This window comes from Clarias gariepinus, chromosome 4 (genome assembly GCF_024256425.1).
Source record: "Clarias gariepinus isolate MV-2021 ecotype Netherlands chromosome 4, CGAR_prim_01v2, whole genome shotgun sequence".
Taxonomy (NCBI): domain Eukaryota; kingdom Metazoa; phylum Chordata; class Actinopteri; order Siluriformes; family Clariidae; genus Clarias; species Clarias gariepinus.
Genome location: NC_071103.1, coordinates 35846781 through 35869371, shown reverse-complemented (window position 1 = coordinate 35869371; position 22591 = coordinate 35846781). Strand labels below are relative to the sequence as shown.

The 22591-nt window shown below is 41.0% G+C and overlaps 1 protein-coding gene and 1 non-coding gene across 2 annotated transcripts in view; one reads left to right on the top strand and one right to left on the bottom strand.

Annotated features, from left to right (window-relative positions):
• The window catches only part of adarb2 (adenosine deaminase RNA specific B2 (inactive)), a 221776-nt gene that overhangs the window by 66364 nt on the left and 132821 nt on the right, over positions 1-22591 (bottom strand). Inside the window, exons 2-3 of the mRNA XM_053495458.1 lie at positions 21848-21937; positions 18928-19853 (exon numbers count right to left, since the gene is read on the bottom strand). Coding sequence (XP_053351433.1) covers positions 18928-19853; positions 21848-21937 — 1016 coding nt within the window. The remainder of the gene's footprint in view (positions 1-18927; positions 19854-21847; positions 21938-22591) is intronic.
• trnal-uaa (transfer RNA leucine (anticodon UAA)) lies at positions 5766-5848 on the top strand. The gene has a single exon. It is a non-coding gene; the product is annotated as a tRNA-Leu (tRNA).

The window sequence follows — 22591 nt, the reverse complement described above, 5'->3', positions numbered from 1 at the left end:
ACCTTGTTGAACAACTTGTATGTTAACTAAATTCTAATCATCTGTGTAAATTCAAGTCCCACCATGACTATCTATCTATCTATCTATCTATCTATCTATCTATCTATCTATCTATCTATCTATCTATCTATCTATCCATCCATCCATCCATCCATCCATCCATCTATCCATCCATCCATCCACGTTTTCTCAGTGTAGACATTTAAGATCTTAACCCGAGGTAGAATGTACATTATATCACAACAATGTTTATTCCATTCAAGTTAAGCTCTTTAAAATGATCAGTTTACTTCATAATGCTCAGCACAGACCTCATTTCAAAGACTTAATTGTGGATAGAATAAACATAAAAATGAAAAATGCCTTGATATTACATAACAGCAATGTAGTTCTAAAGGCAGGACAGCAAAGCACAAAAGAAAAACATGATATCAGGAGTTATGTGAGGATTGGGGATGTGCCCTACTAATGGAAAGTCCCGGTGCAGGGTGAGATTTTGTCCTTAGCCAGGCTAAAATATGAATAGAGCTGGCCACTGGGACGGTCTGCGCTCAGACAGCTCCAGTTCGCCTGCAACCAATCTAATGCCTAATTAATCCTGAAGAGCTTTTGTTCCACTGAGGTTCTCATCTGTCTGTCTCTCTTGCTCTCTCTCTCTCTCTCCCTGACAGCTTCTACTCTTAGCCAGTTCAACAAGACAAGATAAAGAGAGAGGGAGAGTGTGTATACGATGGTAACCGATGTCCTGTGTTATGAAGTGTACTATATATAGTGCATGCATATATGACTATACATATAATTACACTAGTGACCTTAGTGTATATTATTTATACATCACTATTGATCATGTATCGATCAATAGTGGTTAGCACTGTCTTGGCACCTCCAGGCTCGATTCCTGTCTTTGTGTGCATACTAACTTGTATAATTTTTCTCGAGTCTATAACATGTAAACCTTATCATTCAGAACTCAGGCTTGTGTAATCTGACTAGGTGTTAGGCTTCCTCAAGAACAAATAATATGGCTGAGATTATTCCAAAACCCATGAACATGCATGAAAGATGATAAACCTAACACAGAGGTCCATGTAAAGCCCACATCATTACAATATTAAACTCAGCCAGAGGGACGACTGAAAGTCTACCATCCTGCAAAGCTCCATCCCTAATCTAACACTCCTGATCCATTTAATCACAGCCCTGGGGAGCTTCGGAATATTACAGCTAGGTGTCTTATCATGTGACGGGAACTAAAGCGTGCAGGAGGTGAGGATAAGAACATCATACTTTGGCTAAGTCTAATCCCTGGAGCTCTGACGGACAATCTGGACCAAGATCTTCCTCTCTTCAGGCCCATTAAACATGGTTTTCTACTAAGCTATACTATATTTATATTCGTTTATGCATTTATTTTGCAATTACAGATATGTGTAAAAGTTGGTGCTCCCTCTTTCAAGTCTGTCTTTTTTGTGTAACAAAAATTATCTGATCGTAGCGGCTCTTGATATTAGATAATCTCAAATAACTTTTTTTTTTGTCATTATTTATTTAACATAACATTTATTTAACAAGCACTACAAAGTAGAAAGGGCATACTTAGTATTGCATGGATGTTTTTTTTTTCATTTGCTGGTCTGGTGCATTCATGAGTGCGTTAACGACATAAACAATGGTCTTAGAGAAGCACTTGTTGCTGCACATCAATCTAAAAAGGGTTATAAATCCATTTGTAAACAATTTCCAACAGTGAGAATGATTATTCCCAAGTGGAAAGCATTCAAGACAGTGACCAATCATGCACATCTCAGACCCTACAGGCCTCACTGATCATGCTAAATATTAAAATCCATGACACCACAATTAGAAGAAGACTGAAATGTATGGTTTTTTTTTTTAAGAAGGGCTGTCAGGAGAAAGCCTCTTGTGTATAAAAAAAACAACAACATGGAAGACAGCTGAGGTTTGGAAAACGCTATCTGAACAAAGACTGCATTTCAGCAGCAGCACCTGATACCCACTGTCAAGCACGCCATTGGAGGTGATGCAACTGGGCACCATGTAGTCACTGAGTCCACCATCAACTCCTCTGTATACCAGTGTGTTATCGAGGTAAATGTGAGGCCATCCATCCAACAGAAGAATCAAGGTTTTGGAACGGCCTAAAATCTAAACCTCAACCCAACTGAAATGCGGTGGCGGGACCTTAAGAGAGCTGTGCATAAGTAAATGCTCCAAAATCTCAATGACCTGAAGCCATGTTGTAAAGAAGAATGGACCATATATGATCCACAATCATGTGAAAGACTGATAAAGTCATACAAGGTGGATCTACAGTACAAGCTACTGAATCATGGAGGTAATAAAAATAATCACGCTGTATCTATCAGTTAGTGCAGACTGATTTCCCTGATTGGGCAACTTTAAGTTCTGCTCAAGGTTCAGATGAACCCCAGGGGCGGTGGGCTGTAGTGTGTATGGCACCCTGGGAGAATGCTCCTTCAGTGTCCTGCCAAGATAAGAAAAAAATTATACAGTGGAACCTCGGATTACGAGTAACGTGGTTTACGAGTGTTTTGCAAGACAAGCAACAATTTTTAATAAATTTTTACTTGAAAAACGAGCATTGTCTTAGTTAACGAGCACCGAGTATGATGTTTCACGCATGCGCTTCTTGTTTTAACAACGAGCGTTACGTCATCACAAGTGAGCCAACGGTTTTTCTCTCTCTTGCAGCAGAATTGTAGGTAATCGTCTCTCCTGCTGGGTGAATACACACACGCGCTGTGTGTGTGTGTGGATGTGCGTGTGCGCGCGCACACACACACACACATTAACGGAGAGACCGTTTTTAAAACCGTTTAAAAATTAGCAAGGAACATCGCTAGTCACACTTGCGTGAGTGCATACTAATGGGATTACTACTGTAAAGTAAAACAACAATAACAACAACAACAACAAAAATTAAACAGCTCCTCACCTTTGAAAACAGTCACGACAGAGAAGAGTTTGTGTGTTTATTTGGCAACCTGAGAGAAGGGGAGCTGTAAAGCCGAGACCTATCGTCTCCCCTGCTGGGTCTTAGTGCCTGCAGTGTATTTCAGTGTGCGTGTTTGTGTCTGTGTAAGGAAGAAAGTTTGTGTGTTTGTTTGGCAACCTGAGAGAAGGGGGCCGTAAACGCGAGCGAGCCCCCCTTCATCCCCCCTCCTCTCAGGTTGCCAAATAAACACACAAACTTTTCTCTGTCGCGATTGTTTTCAAAGGTGAGGAGCTGTTTAATTTGTTTTTTGTTGTTGTTTTACTTACAGCAGTGATCCTGTTAGTATGCGCTCACGTGAGTGTGACTAGGAATGTTTCTTGCAAATTTTTAAATGGTTTTAAAAACGGTCTATCCGTTAATGTGTGTTGTGCGCGCGCGCACATTTTACACACATACACTCTGCATGCACAAACGAAAACCCTTATCTGTCGTGGTTTAATTTTACATTTTTTTTAAGGTAAAGTACAGGTTAATTTGTTTTATTTTTACTTTATATTTTGTATTAATTATATTTATGTATTTATTTGTTTGGGCTGTAGAACGAATAATTTAAGTTTCCATTATTTCCTATGGGAAAATTAAATTTGGTTTACGAGTGTTTTGAAATACGAGCCCACTTCCGGGACGAATTAAGCTCGTAATCCAAGGTTCCACTGTAAATAAATAAATAAAAACACTTGTTTCAGTTTACCAAGTACATCATATTATACCAAGATACCAGCTGCATACTGTACCTTTTATGTTTTTTTTTTATTCAACAGGCATCAGGGCATTACACACTCCCAATTAACAGTCAAGACTAAACCATTTCCCGCCGGGGTGTGTGTAGACTGGTTATATATTATTCTTAATGATTTCACACAGAACAGAAGAATGAAATATGCCTGTGAAACTGTAAATATATTCAGTATGTATTCACGGTGTTATGAATTATCTGCGGTTTATTCAGTGTCATTTCATAGATACTTAGAATCAAAGAGGATTTCACTTTGATTTTCAAAAATATGTAACAAATTGTTTCAAGGCGTTCTAAGTTTGCAAATATGTAACGATTCAAATTTTAAATATGTAACGATTCTGTATTTTACGCGACGGTTGGCATCCGCGGTAAGTGTCTGTCCATTCCATTCCAGCTAATCCGATCCCATCCTTCATTCACCGAGTGAACATGTACGGGTCAGTAAATCATGGTAACTCATAGCATAATATAGGACCTTTAATATCGATGAGGTCTGTAAGCGAGGCTTTCTGACTAAGTTAGCAGTGTAAGAGTACAAAAGTACTGGTTACTATTACTTTTAATAGACAATAAATCAGTTTTAAATCCCATATTATCACCACTGTAATATTCAGTCAGTGCATGTACTGTATATATGATATACCTCCTCTTATTCAAGGACACGGAGGACAGTGCGAACGGAACTAAGGGATACTGGGATGTTGGCACCCTCGGGTTAAGGCTACAGTCACCTGGATTGAACACCAAAAATGGACCGGTATCACTAGAATGCGGTTAGAAAAGCGTCGTTAAGGTGCAGAATAAAGATGATTACTGCATATAAAACACATCAACCATGACCCATGTGGATTTGTTCTAAAAAAAAAAAAAAAAACTCATGGTATAAATGATCTATACGCAAGTCTAATTCGGTCTCACACACGTACGCACATACACACAAAACACACGCAACAAAACACAGTCTGTCTCAGTGAGATAACTCCTCCCCATACACACACGCTATGATTGATCCCAGCCAGTTTGGTACCTGAGCGTCTCTGAGGCACTAATGAACCTGATTACACTGCTAATGAAGTGAGCCTCTCATCACTCGATCCACAGGAGACATGCGAGACATGAAAAGTCAGTGTCTTTGTGTGTGTGTGTGTGTGCAGCGTAAACACATCTGTGATGGATTCAAGACTTTGAAGAACGTTCAGCCTGATGCAAAACAAATGGCTCAAACAATGCAACATAAACTATATTTAGTCCCTGCTGAGTCAGGAACTGACTGCTCTGGTGTGTGTGTGTGTGGATCCAGTGTGTGTCTTTGCGTGAGTGTGGGTGTATAAACCAGCCGGTGGCTGTGTGGAACAGATTTGCCAATCTTATAGGTCATCTTTTGCATAGACAATGAGTCGGTTCATGATGATTCTAACCTTTTCGTGTACAAAGTGCTGCTATTAACTCACACTAACATTACCGCACATTAACGGTGAGACTGCGAGACAGCGACTGACTGAAGCAGAGAAGGCAAAAAGAAAATTATAGTTAGGCGAGGACTATTTGTGTAGCAGCCCGAGGAAAGGTTTGTTTCAAGGTTTAAGATGAGACATGATCCATGGTGCAATTTGTTGCTTAGGCTGCTTTCAGTTCTTCCTGCAACTCTTCTCCAGCGCCTGCTGGCGTCTCCATTACTTTACGTTTAGGTATTTGGTAAACACCCTTCTCCAGAACTAATTACATTTTTATCTCATTATACATCCAAGCAGTTGAGGTTTAAGGGCCTTAAACAAGGCAATGTTGTTGATATGGGGTTTGAACCAGGGACCGTCCAAACCATCGACCTGACGCCCTTACCCTAGACAGACTTTATTTATCAGTAGTCTGAGAAATAGCTTTTATGACAATCAGAGGTGGAAGGCAAGTAAGAAACTTTATGCAAGTACATAGTTCATGTGTCTGTATTTGAGTAGTTTTATCAGAAGCAAACTGATGCACTTTTGTGCGACCAGGATGGCCGAGTGGTTAAGGCGTTGGACTTAAGATCCAATGGATGCATGTCCTCGTGGGTTCGAACCCCACTCCTGGTATGTGGGTACTTTTATGGTGCAGTGGTGGCTCTGAGTTTATGATCGAAAGGAAAGGTCGGTGGTTTATGCCCCAGCTCCAGGTTGCTCCTGTTGGGCCCTTGTGTAAGGCCGCTGACCCTACGCTCTGACCGCGGCCTAGAAGTTGGGTTATGCGAAGAATATAGAATTTCGCTGTACAGTGACGTAGATGTGATGAATAAAGGCTAAACTTGATTTACATTTCGGTGTGTCTTTGCGTCACGTAACCACGGTAGTGTGTGGTAATTGAAGTGGGAACTTCGCCACCTGTTGACCTTTATGCGTAAATGCATTTTCTTTGTGACACAATAACGTTAGATGTGTTTTAAATCAGAAGAGAAGCTGGTACAAAAATAGCCCAAGTACAGGACTTTGCCAACCTCTGGGGACAATTAAATAACTGATCCACATTCCACGAACAAATAAAAAAAAAAAAAAAACATCATCCTGGGTAAAGTCTTTGGTATGACTCTAGCTTTTTTATTGTTCTTCAGTAATGATGTTTCTACATCTACAGTCATATTTAAAAGTTAAATCTCTCTCTTTTAATTCTGTGTTTTTGTGTAATAATTAATAATAATAATTCCAAAAAGTCTTAATATTAGGCAAATACCACCTAAGATGAATAACAACATATTTTTTTACTGGGCCATTATTTATTAAACAAAAATTAAAGCAGAAAAAAAAAAACGTAAGCAATACTAAGAACCCTCTTACTGCCTCCACAGGATTTAAGAGGGTTAGTTGCAGCCAGGTGACAATAAGTCATCAGCCTTTGATTAATTGATCATCAGCAGATGTGCAGACCTCTATAGAGCTTCGCTGGTCTGGAGCGTTCAGGTGTGTTAAACCAAGGCCACGAGGGAAGGACATAAGCTTATAAGGTCTTAGAAATGCAATTGTGTAATGGGATACATTTACATTTAGTCATTTGGCAGACGCTCTTATCCAGAGCAACTTACAAAAAGTGCTTTGAAGTTTTCGTTACTGGATAGATACTTACATTGGGTTACTAGGTTACTACCTAAGTGCCATCAGTCAAACACTTTTTTTTTTGGAGGGGGCAGATGGGTGGGACAGGGGGATTAGTCAAATCTTTTTTTAATTTCTTTATTTTCGAGTTATAAAACATTTTTTAAACAGTTTGGAGTTTATCATTCTATAGATAGAAAGATTATTCACAAGTGAAAAGCATTCAAGATGACCACCCCATCCACCCCAGGGTGCTCACTGAGCAGGTTAAATGTAACGTCCATGACAGCATAATTAGAAGAAGACTGAACAAGTAGTGCTTGTTTGATTCATTTCTAGGTCTGCCAGGAGAAAGCCTCTTCTGTCTAAAAAGAAAATAAAAATGCAACTGAGGCTCGCAAAACTGCATCTAAAGAAAGTACAACGTCCTCTGGATGGATCAGACTAAAGTGGAGTTGTTTGGCCTTAATGCCCAGTGCCACGTTGGTGCAAACCAAGCACAGTATTTCAGCAGAAACTCCTCATACCCAGGTCAAGCACAGCGGTGGAGGGGTGATGACTTAGGCTTGTTTTTGGAGCCACAGTATTGTGCAGACTCAGTATTGACCACACGATTTTTCGTTCTTTTTGGCTTCATTTTTGTAGAATAAATAATGGCATGGTGAAAACAGTTATATGTTGTTTATCTGAGGTTGTATTTGCCTAATGCTAAGACCTGCTACAATCACTCTCACTCCTCGTCTATACCGCCTTATCCTGTGTTCAGGGTCACGGGGGAGCCTATCCCAGGAGACGTACGGCATGAGGCGGGGTACACTTGGACAGAGTGCCAATCCATCACAGGGCATACACACGTACACACTACGGGCGATTTGGAAACGGCAATTAGCTTAATCTGCAGGTCTTTGGACTACGAGGAAACCGGAATACCTGGAGGGGAAACCCACCAAGCACGGGGAGAACATGCAAACAGAGACGAAAATCAAACCTGGCCGGGAATCAAACCCGCACCCTGCAGATGCAAGGCGACAGTGTTAAACACCACACCACCGCGCCTCCTCCACTACAATCAGATGACTTAATTCTCACCTAATTCTCACATACATGGACAAGAAGTGAAATTAACTTTTGCTAAGAACAAAGATTTGAAACCGAGATATTTATTAACAGAGAAAATAAAAAAAAAGGATCATGGTTAATTTGCTAAGTCACACAGCCCAGTGGAAACACACTAAAAGTTCAGGGTAAGTAATCTCGCCCTGTCCTAATGAGTTTCTTTGACTTTTCGTCTCTTTCCCTTTGGCCTTTTTGCCTTCTCTAATTTGTTGTGGCTCTCTTAATTAATGATTTTTTCCCCCTTCATGGCTATTAAGGGGATGTTTATATCTGTCTCATGGTTAGGGGAAAGAAAAAAGAAGAGAAAAAGCACAGAAAATAATGTGCGAATGGCAGATTTGGTGGACGGGGTCACCTTCACGTGTGTGAAAACGCTTTTAATTTGCTCCGCCTGGGAAATTACCGTGGCAGATTAAATGGTGCCCGTCCACCCTGTCCATACATAACCCTCAGCACAAAGCAGACAGAACTGCGGCAAGAGCAATGCAATACAGGAGACGTCCTTTCGCTAGCAGAACATTTCTGAGAATGTGAATAGAATGGCATCTCAGAATTGTTTAATTAAGCTAAGATTCTGCTCGAAAATAATGATTTAAATCCCCTCCAGGCTTTATAGCTTCCTTCTAATACCAGTCCTCCCCTGAATAAAGTCCCTGCCTGTGTATTTCAGTGCATTATGCAAACCAAAATTGGCCCCCGTGCCCTCTATCCTCTGTTTCCACCCTGCAATAGCGCCCTAATTGATATTCTGCATCAGGCATTTCCTTATTCAAATGCTCTCTGGCCCAAGGTCAGCGACGACGGAGTTGCGGTCGTGTCCTTCCTCGTGACGCTCCGTTTCTCTCGCCTTAGCCGCTCCAGCGTGTCGACTTGGCACCACCACTGATCTTTGTCACGGTGCAGAGAGATTAAGTAGACAATCAACCCCAGAGTGCTGGGTAATCATTTCACTACGCAGCGTGGCCCGACCCCTGATGTGGGATCGACCCCTGTTTCATAGAGAAACCCTTGCCAAAATTCATGCTATTTTTATGCAGTTACGCTACAATTCATTTTCCTGCTCTGAAAAAAAAAGTAAGAAAAGAATTAATATCCAACAGGCCCTCAAACCTTAATTATAATACCGCATTTCAAACACAGACCTCAGATCGTGGACGTATTCACCAATCAACAAATATTGTACAAAAAAATACAATATTTAAAAACAATAACCAAACACCAGGATGGATTTTGTATCTTAATCAGGAAGAAACTTTTATTTCTTTAGACTCTCAGTTACACTTTGTTATTCTAAGTGCAACAGAAATGCTCAACCAACAGAACACCTAATGTACAGTATATTGTACACTTTAATTGCATGTTATATTGTGGACCAGAAAGGTAAGACACTGGTGTAAATTTGGGCCAAACCTCCCAAAAATATTCAACACCGAACAGCCATAACAATAACATGCAAAACATTATGCCAAATATTGTGTGGCTTTCCCTTGTGCCAATGGTGCAGTTTTGGCTCATTAGGGTGGCACTCCATGGGACCCCTGGGTGTGTGTCGTGGTGTCTAGCATAAGGACATCAGTGGCGGACTTTTTTTCTTGTACTCTTGGTTGTTGATATGAAATTGTACGTCCTGTACCAGACTGGATGGCGTAGCCTTTGGTCCCCACAGTCATAGATGAGTTTTGGGTAGCCATCGTCCTGTCATATGTTTACTGGAATCTAATTGATAATCAATGTTATTCAATTCACCCGGCAGTGATGTTTGCTGACAATTTCATTAGGAAAGATGGTTCAGGCAGTTATCCAGTCAGTCAATCATACTGCGGCATGACAATCATAAAATAATATAACTACAGGTCAAGAGCTTCAGTTAATATTCACATCAAATATGACCTTTCACATTTGCTTTCACAGTAGCATGGCTGTTTCCAGACAGGCTCATTTGTGTATTTCGGAAACTGCTGATCTCTTGGGATTTTTCACGCACAACATGTCTCCAGAGTGACACTGAGTTCTGTAGTCTGACACATCTTGTTGATGAGCGAGAGGGCCAGAGGAGAACGATCACACTGGTTAGTGCTAACAGGAAAGTTACAGCAACCTCAATAATCACGCTTTACAACCACAGTGAGCAGGAAAGCATCTCAGAATTCACAAGAAAATCAACCCTGAGGATGTGACTGCACCCTGATTATTATTATTATTATTATTTAATAATAATAATAACTATACAATATAAGTAACCTACATACAAACAAGTTCTTTTCTGAGAGCTCGTTCGTAAGTCCAATTTGTTCGTAAGTCCAACTTACATTGTCTAGCTACGTGATTACTAAGACAGTAAGCTGTACAAAGCATATTATAGCTTAGTGTTCATTAGAATCGTGCCGATGATTGAATGATTTATGTTAAAAGAACGAGCAATGTCTGCCATCTTTTCACCACACTTCATTCTCTCAATTATTTGCACTTTTGTCTCCATCATAATTGCTTGGCCCTTCTTAGCAGTACCAGGTTCATCGACGCTGCTTTTACGCTTACTTCCGTGCGCCAAACACGTGATCTAACTTCCGCGGTTGGACACGTGTAAACGCATGTTCGAAAGGTTTGTAACTAATTGTTCGTATGTAGGGGACTTATTGTAGCAATAATAATAATAATAATAAAAAAAACAGCTGGACCTTTTCTTTAGCTTTCCATTTCAGGTTAGACTTAGCACATGGTGGTTTTGCTTTTATACTAACAGATCTAACTGCCAAGCACTGTCAGTATATTTCACTTCAACAGTAGTTTACAATTTGCAAGCAACTCATTATTAAATTGTATCATGTATATAAATGTTTATGTAAAAATTCTAATTCAAGTGATCTGACCTTTGACCTATTCAGCACTTAATACTGTACATGCTAGTGCAAATTCCAGAAAATACATAAAGGGTAACTTGATGAACTGAAAGGATGCCCTGGGCTGTGTGGAGCTGCCAGCATTCATCTAATACTGCTCCAGAGGTTTTTATAAATTTGTCTTATGGAGGTTCATTGCAGAAAACAAACACAATGTGTGTGTGTGTCATATGATTTAGATGTTATTTCGAGGTCTGGAGATGGTGGGCAACATCGGATGCAGTTTGGAGGAGAGTTCAATTTTTCATTTAGAGGAGTGTGAGAGGTTGAGCCTCACAGTTATTGTTCAGGTTTGCCCGAGGCGACTCATAGTGCTGCATCGAATCACAGCCCTTCTTTCCAAGCAGACCATCTCCTCTCCTGCCCTCTTTTGTCATTAGCTAACAATTTTACTTGCCTTTTTTTTTTTTTTTTTGCATTTGTAGGGTAGTGACTGTAAACTGCCTTATGTATACCGTATACTGTAGGTGCACTCCAGGTTTTGGCTTGACCACATGGGTTAAAATCAATAGCTGTTGAGAAGTACACTGTGTGTTGTGCTGGCAGTGACATCATTGATTACAACTTCAGAACCCTAGGTTGTGTAACATATTATATAAGGAAAAAATGTCAAATGTCAAAAGAATTTCCAAAACATTAGATGTACCAATGAACACAATGAAGTCCATCATCAAAATGGAGATGTAGAGAAATTTGCACATTACCAAGAACAAGACATCCCTCCAAAATGGACAAAAGGGCAAGACAAACTTATCAGGGAGGCTGCAAAGAGACCCATGGCAATATTAAAGGTGTTGGAGGAATATCAGTAATGAAGTCCTGGGGTGCTGGTCACTGGTCCCTGTGTGTGTGTGTGTGTGACAACAATCTCTCATATTCTTCATACGTCTGGGCTGTGGGGTAGAGTGGCTAGGCACGAGCCAATTTTCCTAGGGGGGAAAAACATCCTAGCCTACCAAAATCACCCCAAACCATGTGTGAAAATGTGCCTCACGGGACCACTGTAAAATTTTTAAGCATATTTTGAAGAAATGGTTGGAACTAAATCAAGAAGGCTTATCACTGAAACAGCCCTGTACCAACTGGGAAGCACCAGGACTGTGCGGAGGCAGCATGGTACTATAGGGCTGCTTCTCTTCTGCTGGGTCTGGGGTCTGTTTTGGCATAAAGCCTTCAGGCCCCTGATAGACAGCTGAGTATAAAAAAAATGTCGTCTTGCAAAATGATGAAAGTCAACAAAGCAATGGTGTCAGAAGGTGATCAAGGTTTTGTCAGAACTCGGGTCTAAATCCGTTTAAAAAAACTTGACTTGAAGAGCACTGTGCACATGAGATTGGATTGTAAATTGAGATTTTTTTAAGGGAAGAGCAGAATAAAGTGGCTAAATCAGGATTGCTTAGATCGGGCAAAAGTGCTTGACATTTACCCCAAAGACTGAGTGCTGCATTACAAATGTATTTTAACAGATTGTCATGCAGCTGTGCACACACAATATGTTTTTTTTCTTTTCCTAAGACATTTTGATTGGTTCACCTTAATGTTGTTGGTTGTTATATTACATTAAAGGTGTAAAATGATCTGGCATGACTTTTCTTGATTCAATTGTCTACAACGCAAAGGCAGCAATTTTAACAGGTGTTTTTGGACTACACTGTTCTAGCTGGTCCATCTACCACTGATCTACCCTCACAACTATAGTAATATGATCTATCACTGATCTACCATTAGAGATGGGGAGAAAATCGATTCAGTTACGTATGTACTACAATTCTTTTGTGCGGCGATGCACGTGTCGTCACACTGACTTCAAAATAACCGCCATTTCTCTACGATCCTATAGGTGGCGTTTTCGAAACTATTCATACCTTGGCACAGCATCATGTAGAAGGAGCAAATTAGATATATGCTGTTAAATCAAATGTGTGCCTTCTGTGTTGTAAGTGCGAATGGTCAGCTGGACATGAGTCATGCTGTATGCAAAATGTGTCATGCTAAAAGGAGTTAACATGACTAACATACGAGCCCACGCTGCTCGATGTGGCCAACAGCGAATGCTGGACCCGAGTTAAATCAAGACTTCTAGCAGTTCAGATAAAGCGAAGAACATCACAATGTCAATTGCTTATTTTATATGCAAAGACCCCAGGCCATACAATCTTGTGGAAAATATAGGGTTGTGTAATATGATGTACACTTTAGAGCGCAGATAAAATTCATGAAAATTAGTTGAAAAAAAAAACCCACGTTGGTGACCTACTCGATCTGCCGAGTGTGTGTAAATAAACGCATAAGGAGGCGATCTAATGTGATCCTCGATTATTGAGTGACATCAAATAATATTATTTGCTTTTGATTACTAGACTTTGGCATCTGAAATATGATTACAGGCTTAAGCAACAACTTATAAAAAAGGTTCCGGAGTCTCTATCAAAACACATCCTCATGGCTAGAAGACTCGAGATATTACAGACATTCAGTAAAGAATATATATATATATATATATATATATATATATATATATATTCTTATATATATGAGCCAAGAATGAAGACAAATCAATCATTTGTAACACAAGAAGTTAATAAACTTCTGGCAAGGATGATAAAAAAATGATCAATTAGCGTTCGATAAAGCACATGATAAAATATTTAATTGCCAAAGATGCGAATCAAAATACCTTCCCCTTCAGTTTTTCAGATTTTACCTTTATCATATTTATTTAGTTCTTACTGCCGTCTATGTGTGCGGCACGGTGGTGTAGTGGTTAGCACTGTCGCCTTGCACCTCCAGGGTCTGGGTTTGATTCCCGGCCAGGCTCGATTCCCATCTCTGTGTGTATGGAGTTTGCATGTTCTCCCTGTGCTTGGTGGGTTTCATCCCAAAGACATGTAGGTTAGGTTGATTGGCGTTCCCAATTTTGCACGTAGTGTGTGAGTAAGTTTATGTGTGTGTGCCCTGCGATGGATTGGCACCCTGTCCAGGGTGTACCTTGCCTTGTGTCTTTGGGCTCCAGGCCCCCACGACCCTGAATACAGGATAAAGCGGTATAGACGATGAGAGTAAGTGAGTGCTGTCTATGTTTTTGGCTTCTTATGACATTGTCTGTGGGCGTTTCTAAATGCAAATGTGTCGGAACTGTAGTTTGCACTTCATGTGTGATTATCATACACTAGTGATGGGAAGTTTGGATCATTTTAGTGACTCTGTTCTTTTGAATTTCGATTACTGAAATGGACAAAACAATTTTTGCCTTTTAGTTCATTTAGTTTATTTGATCTGAAATAAAATAAAATGTTACATTTTTAATAAACAGAAAAACTCGTATAGACACTATGCAGTGCCTTACACAGTAAACAGAATTGACCGGTTCTTCTCATGAGTCTTCTATTCCATAAGTCATTCGTTTTTTTTTTTTAATCTATTGAACTGCATAGCGTCTATGGAAGTCACGTGACAAAAGAACCGACGATACGGACCACTACTATTAAGGTAACTACTTATTTCTGTTTCCTGTACATAACCTACTGAGATTTTGCGATGCTTTGCGCGTATGCGCCCAGTAGAAAATGAACGAGTCACTTTTTGTGACTTCTCGTTCTTCTGAGTCACGGTAAAGATTTGTAAAAAAAAAAAAAATACGTTTATGAACGTCCCATCACTATCATACACCAGCAGGAATTTTGGAAAATTTGCAGAACAGCTACACAACATAAGTTTGATCTGTACTCTTTAGAGTCCAGGTACATCGTACCATCAAGACCCTTTTTTCCCGTCCCAATAGTGAAGTCACAAGTTAAAAAAATCACTGATTAAAAGTGAACGAGTTGCTCTGACAAGTGATGCATGGACATCAAGAGCCACTGAGTCTTATGTGACAATAACGGTGCACCATAATACTAATAAGTGGGGGGTGTTCTCTAATGTTCTCCAAACTAGAAACATGAGTTGAACATTTCAGAGCTACAGTAGAATCTTGGATGAATTTCAATTTGGAAAACGAACAAGTCTTGGTTTACGCATGCGCAGAGCGTCACATGATCACAACTGAGACAACGGTTTTTCTCTCTCTTGCGCTGCGGAATTGTGGGTAATCGTTTCCCCTGCTGGGTCTTAGTTCTCGTCTCTTACTGGTATGATCAACATCCGTGCACGCGTGTACTGCTTACTATAACACTGTGACCCCGTGTGTGTGCATAACACATATTTTATTTTATGTTTGTATGTATGTGTGTGCAGCGCGCGTGTACTGTTTATTAAGCTCTGCACGTGTCATTGGATACCGTGCCCTTTCACTCACACACGCATACACACACACGCACACACACCCCCACACACACACACACACACCTTCTCTCGCCCTCACACACACACTCCTCCTCCCCTCGCCTTCACTCACACACACACACACACACACACACACACACACACTCTCTCTCTCTCTCTTAATTGTTTATATTACTGTTTATATTATATATACATCCATTTGTACTTTATCGTTGGAACGCTGTGGATCAACCCTCTAAAACCTCGGGGAGACATGGACCTTGACGCCAGGACCACTAAGACACACAGACCCACTATGTACTCAACCGCAGATGATTTTGAAGATGGCACCGTTTTACATGGCAGGGGAATGTCTGGCTTGTGCGTCTGTCCTTCACTGAATCGTTCAGACGTAACAACAGACTGCGTGCTGACTTTCCAGTATTTTCACAAGCTCTCATCATTCTGGAACTAACCTGGTGGGGCAAATCCACTTAAAATCCTTTTAGACAGCATGGCAAGAAGCAGAAAGAACTTCCTCCCAGGTAAACATGGCCAGGTTGTACGATTGATGTAGTGGGAAAGGAGGAAAGGACAAGACTGTCTCTCTCGCTGGTCCCTACAGGCTAAGGGTGGAATACTAACACAGCAGCAGCCCTGCTCGATACACACTCAAACACAAACAGAAAGAGGACAGTGATGTATTGGAGGGTTTTAAAGCAGTTTGATCGTAACACAACACGAAGGTTCCTGCGGTGTTCCTGAAACACTGACTTTGCTCTATTACTCATAGACATTTATCAGAATGTCACAGACACCCAAAGTAGACAGCACTAAAAAACTTTATACGGCTTCCACTGTTTAAAAACCCTGAGCATTCGATTTTATTTTATGTGTTTAAAAACTAAAACAGCTCGACATGGATTGGAGTTCCCTACTACCTGGTCCTGCATGGAGGTTAGCTCCACTTTGTTTTTCAGCTTCAGCTCACCATTATATTCATCCACAAGGGGGGTTCAAGTCAAACCAGGTCTTTTAATTGTGCAGAATAACAGAACACAGTTATGAAACTTAAAGCCTTCTTTATTACTTTATATAATCCACCGCTACACTAATGCACTTATCCCAGTGTTTCACTAGTGCTTGGATACCATCAAGGTAGGAAGTTTTCTCGGTACACTGGAGATCAGACTGCCTGCCTTACTGTATGTCTGAAACACTGGCCTCCCAGGAACTCCTTTAATGGCTCAAACATGTGGGAATGGCTTGGAGTGAGGTCAGGACTGTACAAGGCATGTGGCAATAACTCCCAGCATGCACTTTCAAGCATCAGGCATTCCATTCGCCGAATGTTTCTGGGGAACGACCGCAGTGGGCTCCGAACCACCCAAGATCGTTTCAAATGTTTTACTGCAGCTAAGCGTCTCATCACCATACTGTGCTTAAAGACTTCTGTAAATAACAATTAGATTTACTTCTTCATCCATGAGAAATTTTTTGTCTCGGCCCCGGTTTTACATCAATCAATCAATCAATCAATCAATCAATCAATCAATCAATCAATCAATCAATCTATGTGCTGTGAAATCTTTAAAAATCTACTCAAAACTTTATTCACTATAATACATAAAAAATAATTAAGCTGGATACTCATCTATATATTGTAAATTCCTTCCTTAAATGTTTACAGTGGAAATTAGTTTTATATCATGCAAATTCTTTTTTCATCCCTTTTTCATGAAAAGAAAAATTACACGTTGGTGACCTACTCAGTGTGTGTAAATAAACGCATAAGAAGACGATCTAATGTAATCCTCGAATATTGAGCGACTTCAAATAATCATATTTGCACTTGATTACTAGACTTATCTGTATCTGGAATATGATTACAGGTTTTAGCAGCAACTTATAACCTTAAGAGTTCTGGAGTCTCCAGCAAAACACATCCTCATGCTAGTTCACTAGATCTACAACTGAGAATAAAATCAGGAAGATTTGATTTAAAGTCATTAATTAAAGAATTAATATAAAAAAGGAATGAATTATGTAACAATCATTCATTTGTAACAAGAGCAGTGGTGACGAATAAATCAATGATTGGACGGAAGGCTGGGAACAACATGCTTCAGCTGATGAAAAGTTATTAATTAGAGCCTGTTGTGTGTGTGTGTTTTTTTTTTTTTTATATTATAAATGATTAAATGTTTAATTGCCAAAAAGGCAAGACAAAATATCTTCCACTTTAGTTTTTTTAGGCTTTACCTTTATCATTTATTTGGTTTTGACTGCTGTCTATGTTTTTGGCCTCTTATGATATTGTCTGTGGGCGTGTCTAAATGCAAATGAGCCAATGTGGGTAATTATAATACGCAGGGATCATAATTTTGGAAAATTTTTGCAGAACCGGTGAACAATGTAAGTTCGGTTTGGGTTACACAAACATCTGTGCAGAACTTAAATGAAAAGATGATAAGGCCCAATTTCAGCAGTTAAACCATAAATAACATTATTGATTGATTGATTGATTGATTGATATTGACAACCATATAAGTACACAGTTAAATATTCCTGAGCATAAAAACATAATAAAGCAATAAGCTTATTTCTATTGTTGTCTCCTCTAAGGGTAGGGGAAACAGATGGCACGTGTTGAGACAACAGCAAGACACAATTATAAAATTATAAATTATTAAAACAGTTTGTTGATGTAACTGTTGATGTTAAATGTTTTTGTAAAAACATTTAACAGCTCGTAGGTTCAAAATATATTCGGCTAACATACGACATGTCAGATGGATACCATTCTATTAGAGAACCGTAGAAGACCATTGGACGATATTAATCAGCATTAGGGCCTAACGTTCACACAACACTCCTAGTTAGACTAAAACTGACATTTGATTAATGATCCTACAACAAGTAAGTCTGTAGAAATTTGATAAAAATAATGTAAAAACCTTCAACACGAAAACATTCCTGCAAATGCCGCCTTCAGCGAACGTTCCTGCTGATGGGAGATCTGTAACGCAGAACCTCCTGCACTTGCATTTCCAGCACAGGGACACTCTGACATTGATGCTAAAAAAAAAAAAAAAAAAAAAAAAATCCCTAGAGGTTTCTTCACACATCACCACTTCATAAGCATGACCGCTGTTCCCTGTTTTTTTTACCGATGGGTTGGAGGTTTGTTTGTCGATTTGCTCTTATGCTTTTCATTTCCTTTGGGTGCCGGATTGAATTAATGTTGATAGACAACGCAATGCCACACATGAGGAAACAAGAGGAGATTGTGCAAAATTTCGATACTTTCGCAATTATAGCTCTATAAACAAGAGGAAATAGAGGGAGGGGTGGGAAAAAAAAAATTAACTTTCATAAGCATCGTTGTTTTCTCTTGTGTCGGGGGCATGGGGATTATAATGTGCCTCATTTATACTCTTTCTCCAACTTAACAGATGAGTGAGTAGATTCTGTTTACCGTTGGACCGCTCTGCTCTCCCTCTCCCCTCACGCTCCCTTTCACACACACATACACTCGTATACAGACACAGACAGACACACATCTGGGTTTACATAAGATATGCAAGTCAGACTAACCCAAAGTAAATGTTAAAGCCTGTGTGTCCCTTTCCTGTGTTTTCTCTCAGTAACCAGATCCGTCCTGCGCCATCCCATCCCTCGCATTATCCCCTCCCCTTTAATTAAGTCTTGGCGCGCCGTTCTGCATCCCAGCATTCCTGTTGCTGCTGCTATTAGAGCTCACCGTATGGAGTGCCGTGGCTGCCAGAGGCCCTGCCTGGCACAACTCACCTGGGGTAAATGAGGCCGCTTGATCATACCCACTCTCGCCTCGGGTGCCTGTGTGATGTTGAAGAGCGCCTGCAGGGCACTGAGTGCAGCCTTTCTCTTTGCCAGCTTCTTGCTGCAGCCTGTGCCCTCGAATATCCTTCCATCCACCAGTACGGCCATCACAAAGCACCGGCGAGCGCGCCTGCCTCGGGCGCTCTGGCACAGGCAGGCGTAGCGCGCTCCCGGCCGCAGGTTATTCAACAGCACTACGGGACTGGGTGGAGGAGGTGGTTCAGGTGTGGGAGGAGGTGTGGAAAAGTGGGCGTCACCTTGCCTCGCTTGTACTACCATTAAGTCCAGCGTGTGGCGCAATCGGAGGGCGCTAGACAGCAGCTCGGACTTGGCCGAACGGAATCCGTCCGGTTCAAATCCTTTAAAGAGCGTTTCGGGGAAGTCCGAAAGATCGGAAGTGAAGTCCGTGGTGGGATTTGATGCTCCTCCGATGGCGGAGTGAGCCTGGGCGGCGTTGGGGAATTGCACGAAGGAGCTAAGCGCTAACTCGGCCGCCCTCATCTTCGCCTTCTTCTTCGTCGGGCCCGTTCCTTCGAAGGTGAGCCCGTTGACGTCAACAGCGATGGAGAAGAGCGGAGCGTGCACCGGGCCTGTCTGAGACACGGTGCGGTACTGCAGACCCGGACGCAGCTCGTTCAGCTGCACCACGGCGTTCTTCGGTGTGTCCGACCATGAGGACCTTCTGCAGCAAACTCGCAGCTCGCATACACGCCCGTTGTTGTCCTCCTCTAAGGGACGCTTCCGTTTCAGAGTCCCCGTGCCGCTCCAGGACGAATCGGACAGGAAGAAAGGCGAACGATCTGCCGGCATGATTGGTGGGCGGTCCTCGAAGTTCCCCGTGTTCCAGTTCTCTTTGACTTCTGTGCTGCTGGTACCTGATAGAAGACAAAGTGACAAAGAACATACACGTTCATTTGACTACATAACACTAATTCCCAGTTAAAGCCTTATCCTATAAGATAAAGCTCCTTTAAGATAATTAATGGTACCCCACATGCACCTTTACAGGTAAAAGATCTTTACTAATCCTACAAAAGCTTTAACTTTCAAGTTATCACCATAGCGACGAGAAACAAGTTCAACATGCCTCTTGTATTTTCCCAGATTGCGTGTCTGCATCATTGTGAGTAAGCGCCAAGAAAGCCAAGTATGACTCTGACTCAGATATACACAAGATTTCTTTAAAGATATGAAATGTTACAGCATCATGTCATGCTACCTCCGCCATCATAACCACAAAAAAAAAAAAAAAAAACAGTTAAACCGCATCACAGGCAGCATTAGCATCAGTGCATAAAGTCAGTTGTTACTGGGTGTGATGTCTGCATCTCCTCTCGTCTCTCATCTCATCTCTAATCTTTGGCCTCAAGGTGAAAAAGAAGCTGTCAGATGAAATACAATGATATAATAATCATACAAGCCGGAGCAAAAAAAAAAAAAGAAGAAGCAGCTTCTGAAAGCTCCCTGTAAGCGTGGCTCTAATTTAAGTGTTTTAAAATCCATGGACAAATCCTGGCAAATGGGGGAATTATCTGCTAAATCGCCTCGGTAATCTGCCTCAAAATTGCCTCGGGGTTCATGCGTAAAGTGGGTGCGATTTGTCGACGGTATTCAATGCAAAGCAGCAATCCCTGTCGTGATGGAGGAGAACAGAGCGGTGTGTGTTCCTGAGTTAGAGAGAGAGAGAGAGAGAGAGGGAGGAAAAACATCTGACTCTATTTCATATTAAAGCTTTTTTAGACTTGATTCACTGTGCTGTGCTTCCAATTCAAACGCTTGACATTTCACACAGAAACACTCCACAAGCTATGATACACAGCGGAGAACATGGTGATAAATATGATATTGATTTGTTATATATTGTTATACAGTACAGTGCAAAACAGTACAGTATTCGATTCGATTAAACGATGTAGATTAAGCGGCACGATGGCTTAGTGGTTGCCTTGCACCTCCAGGGTCTGGGTTCGATTCCCGCCTCGGGGTCTGTGTGCGTGGAGTTTGCATGTTCTGCCCATGCTTGGTGGGTTTCCTCCGGGTACTCCGGTTTCCTCCCACAGTCCCAAGACATGCAGGTTGGGCTGACTGGTGTGTATGTGTACCCTGTAATGAACTGGCACCCCGTCCAGGGTCCCCATGACTCTGTATACAGGATAAAGCGATATACTGTACTATAGACGACGAGTGGGGGAGATAACGTAGATTAAATTAAAGAAATAGGAACAAATGGTTTACTGTGACAGGCTGCAATGTGACTCGAGAAACTATTTTAAAACTTGGTTATTTATGTAAGCAGCAACCTCATTTCCCCCTCTCATCTGCTCTAAACACTCAGCATTCAGCATCAGCAGTGTACTAATCATCTCAACTATTCATCTGTCATCATCTGCACCTGTTTCTCACAGATGTTTTTCACTCACTCATCTCTCACTCATCGTCTACACCGCTTTATCCTGTATTTAGGGTCGCGGGGGGCCTGGAGCCTATCCCAGGAGACTTAGGGCACAAGGCAGGGTAGACCCTGGACAGGGTGCCAATCCATCACTCACATACAGTACACACACTCACACACTATGGGCAATTTGGGAACACCAATTAGCCTAATCTGCAGGTCTTCGGACTGTGGGAGGAAACCGGAGTACCAGAAGGAAACCCACCAAGCACAAGGAATCGAACCTGGCTGGGAATCGAACCCAGACCCTGGAGGTGCAAGGCAACAGTGCTAGATGTTTTTTAATGACTGAATTATTCATCGGTCACTGCATTGATTAACAAACTAAAAACATTCTTTTGAAGCTGCTCAGGTATGTATGTTTATTTATTTATTGATTTATTTAAAATTTTGCTGCCATGTTGGTTTTGGACTTACTTAGTGAATCGTCATCCTCTGTGCTGCTCGGACCTGGACTCATATACTTGAAGGGGACGATTAGTGCTGACAGCATGCTGCTCACTTTTTCTGTAACACACACACACACACACACACACACACACACACACAAGAGGCAAAATATTACGTGAGCTGACCCTGGTATGGAGAACCAACCAAACCAACCATGCGTAGGCTTTATGTCAAATCCCATTTGTGATTCTTTTATTCAATTTTGAGGATCTTTTTGTACATGAGACAGGAATAAGACACTATGTGACATGCTGTAATAAGAAAACAATCCACAACCGCATTGTCCACTGAAGCTTTATATGAACAGAGTTGCCGTAACCTCCTGGATGTTGAGTATCTCCCAACAGTCTGTCATTTTATACCACAGCAGTTTGCCAGTGACTGTTTTTTTCCTGTTTTATTTTTAAAGGTTTTATGTTTTACTATTTCTTTAGCTAGTTAACACGGGCCTCAGAGCTCCCGTAAAAGTGCGCATGTGTTAATGCTAAAATACACCTCAAACTCCTTTAATTCACTCCACCTTCAAATGCACTGTTTCAGTGTTTATGTAAATGAGCTACTGCTGAGCCACGCCCACCAGAGAAGTGCAACACCAAGGGGGAGGACTCACTGTGTGACTAATCTTATATGAGGTTTTGTTTATGCCCCAGCCAAAACAATAATTTTTTATGTATTATTATAATTATTATTATTATTATTTATTTTAATTAT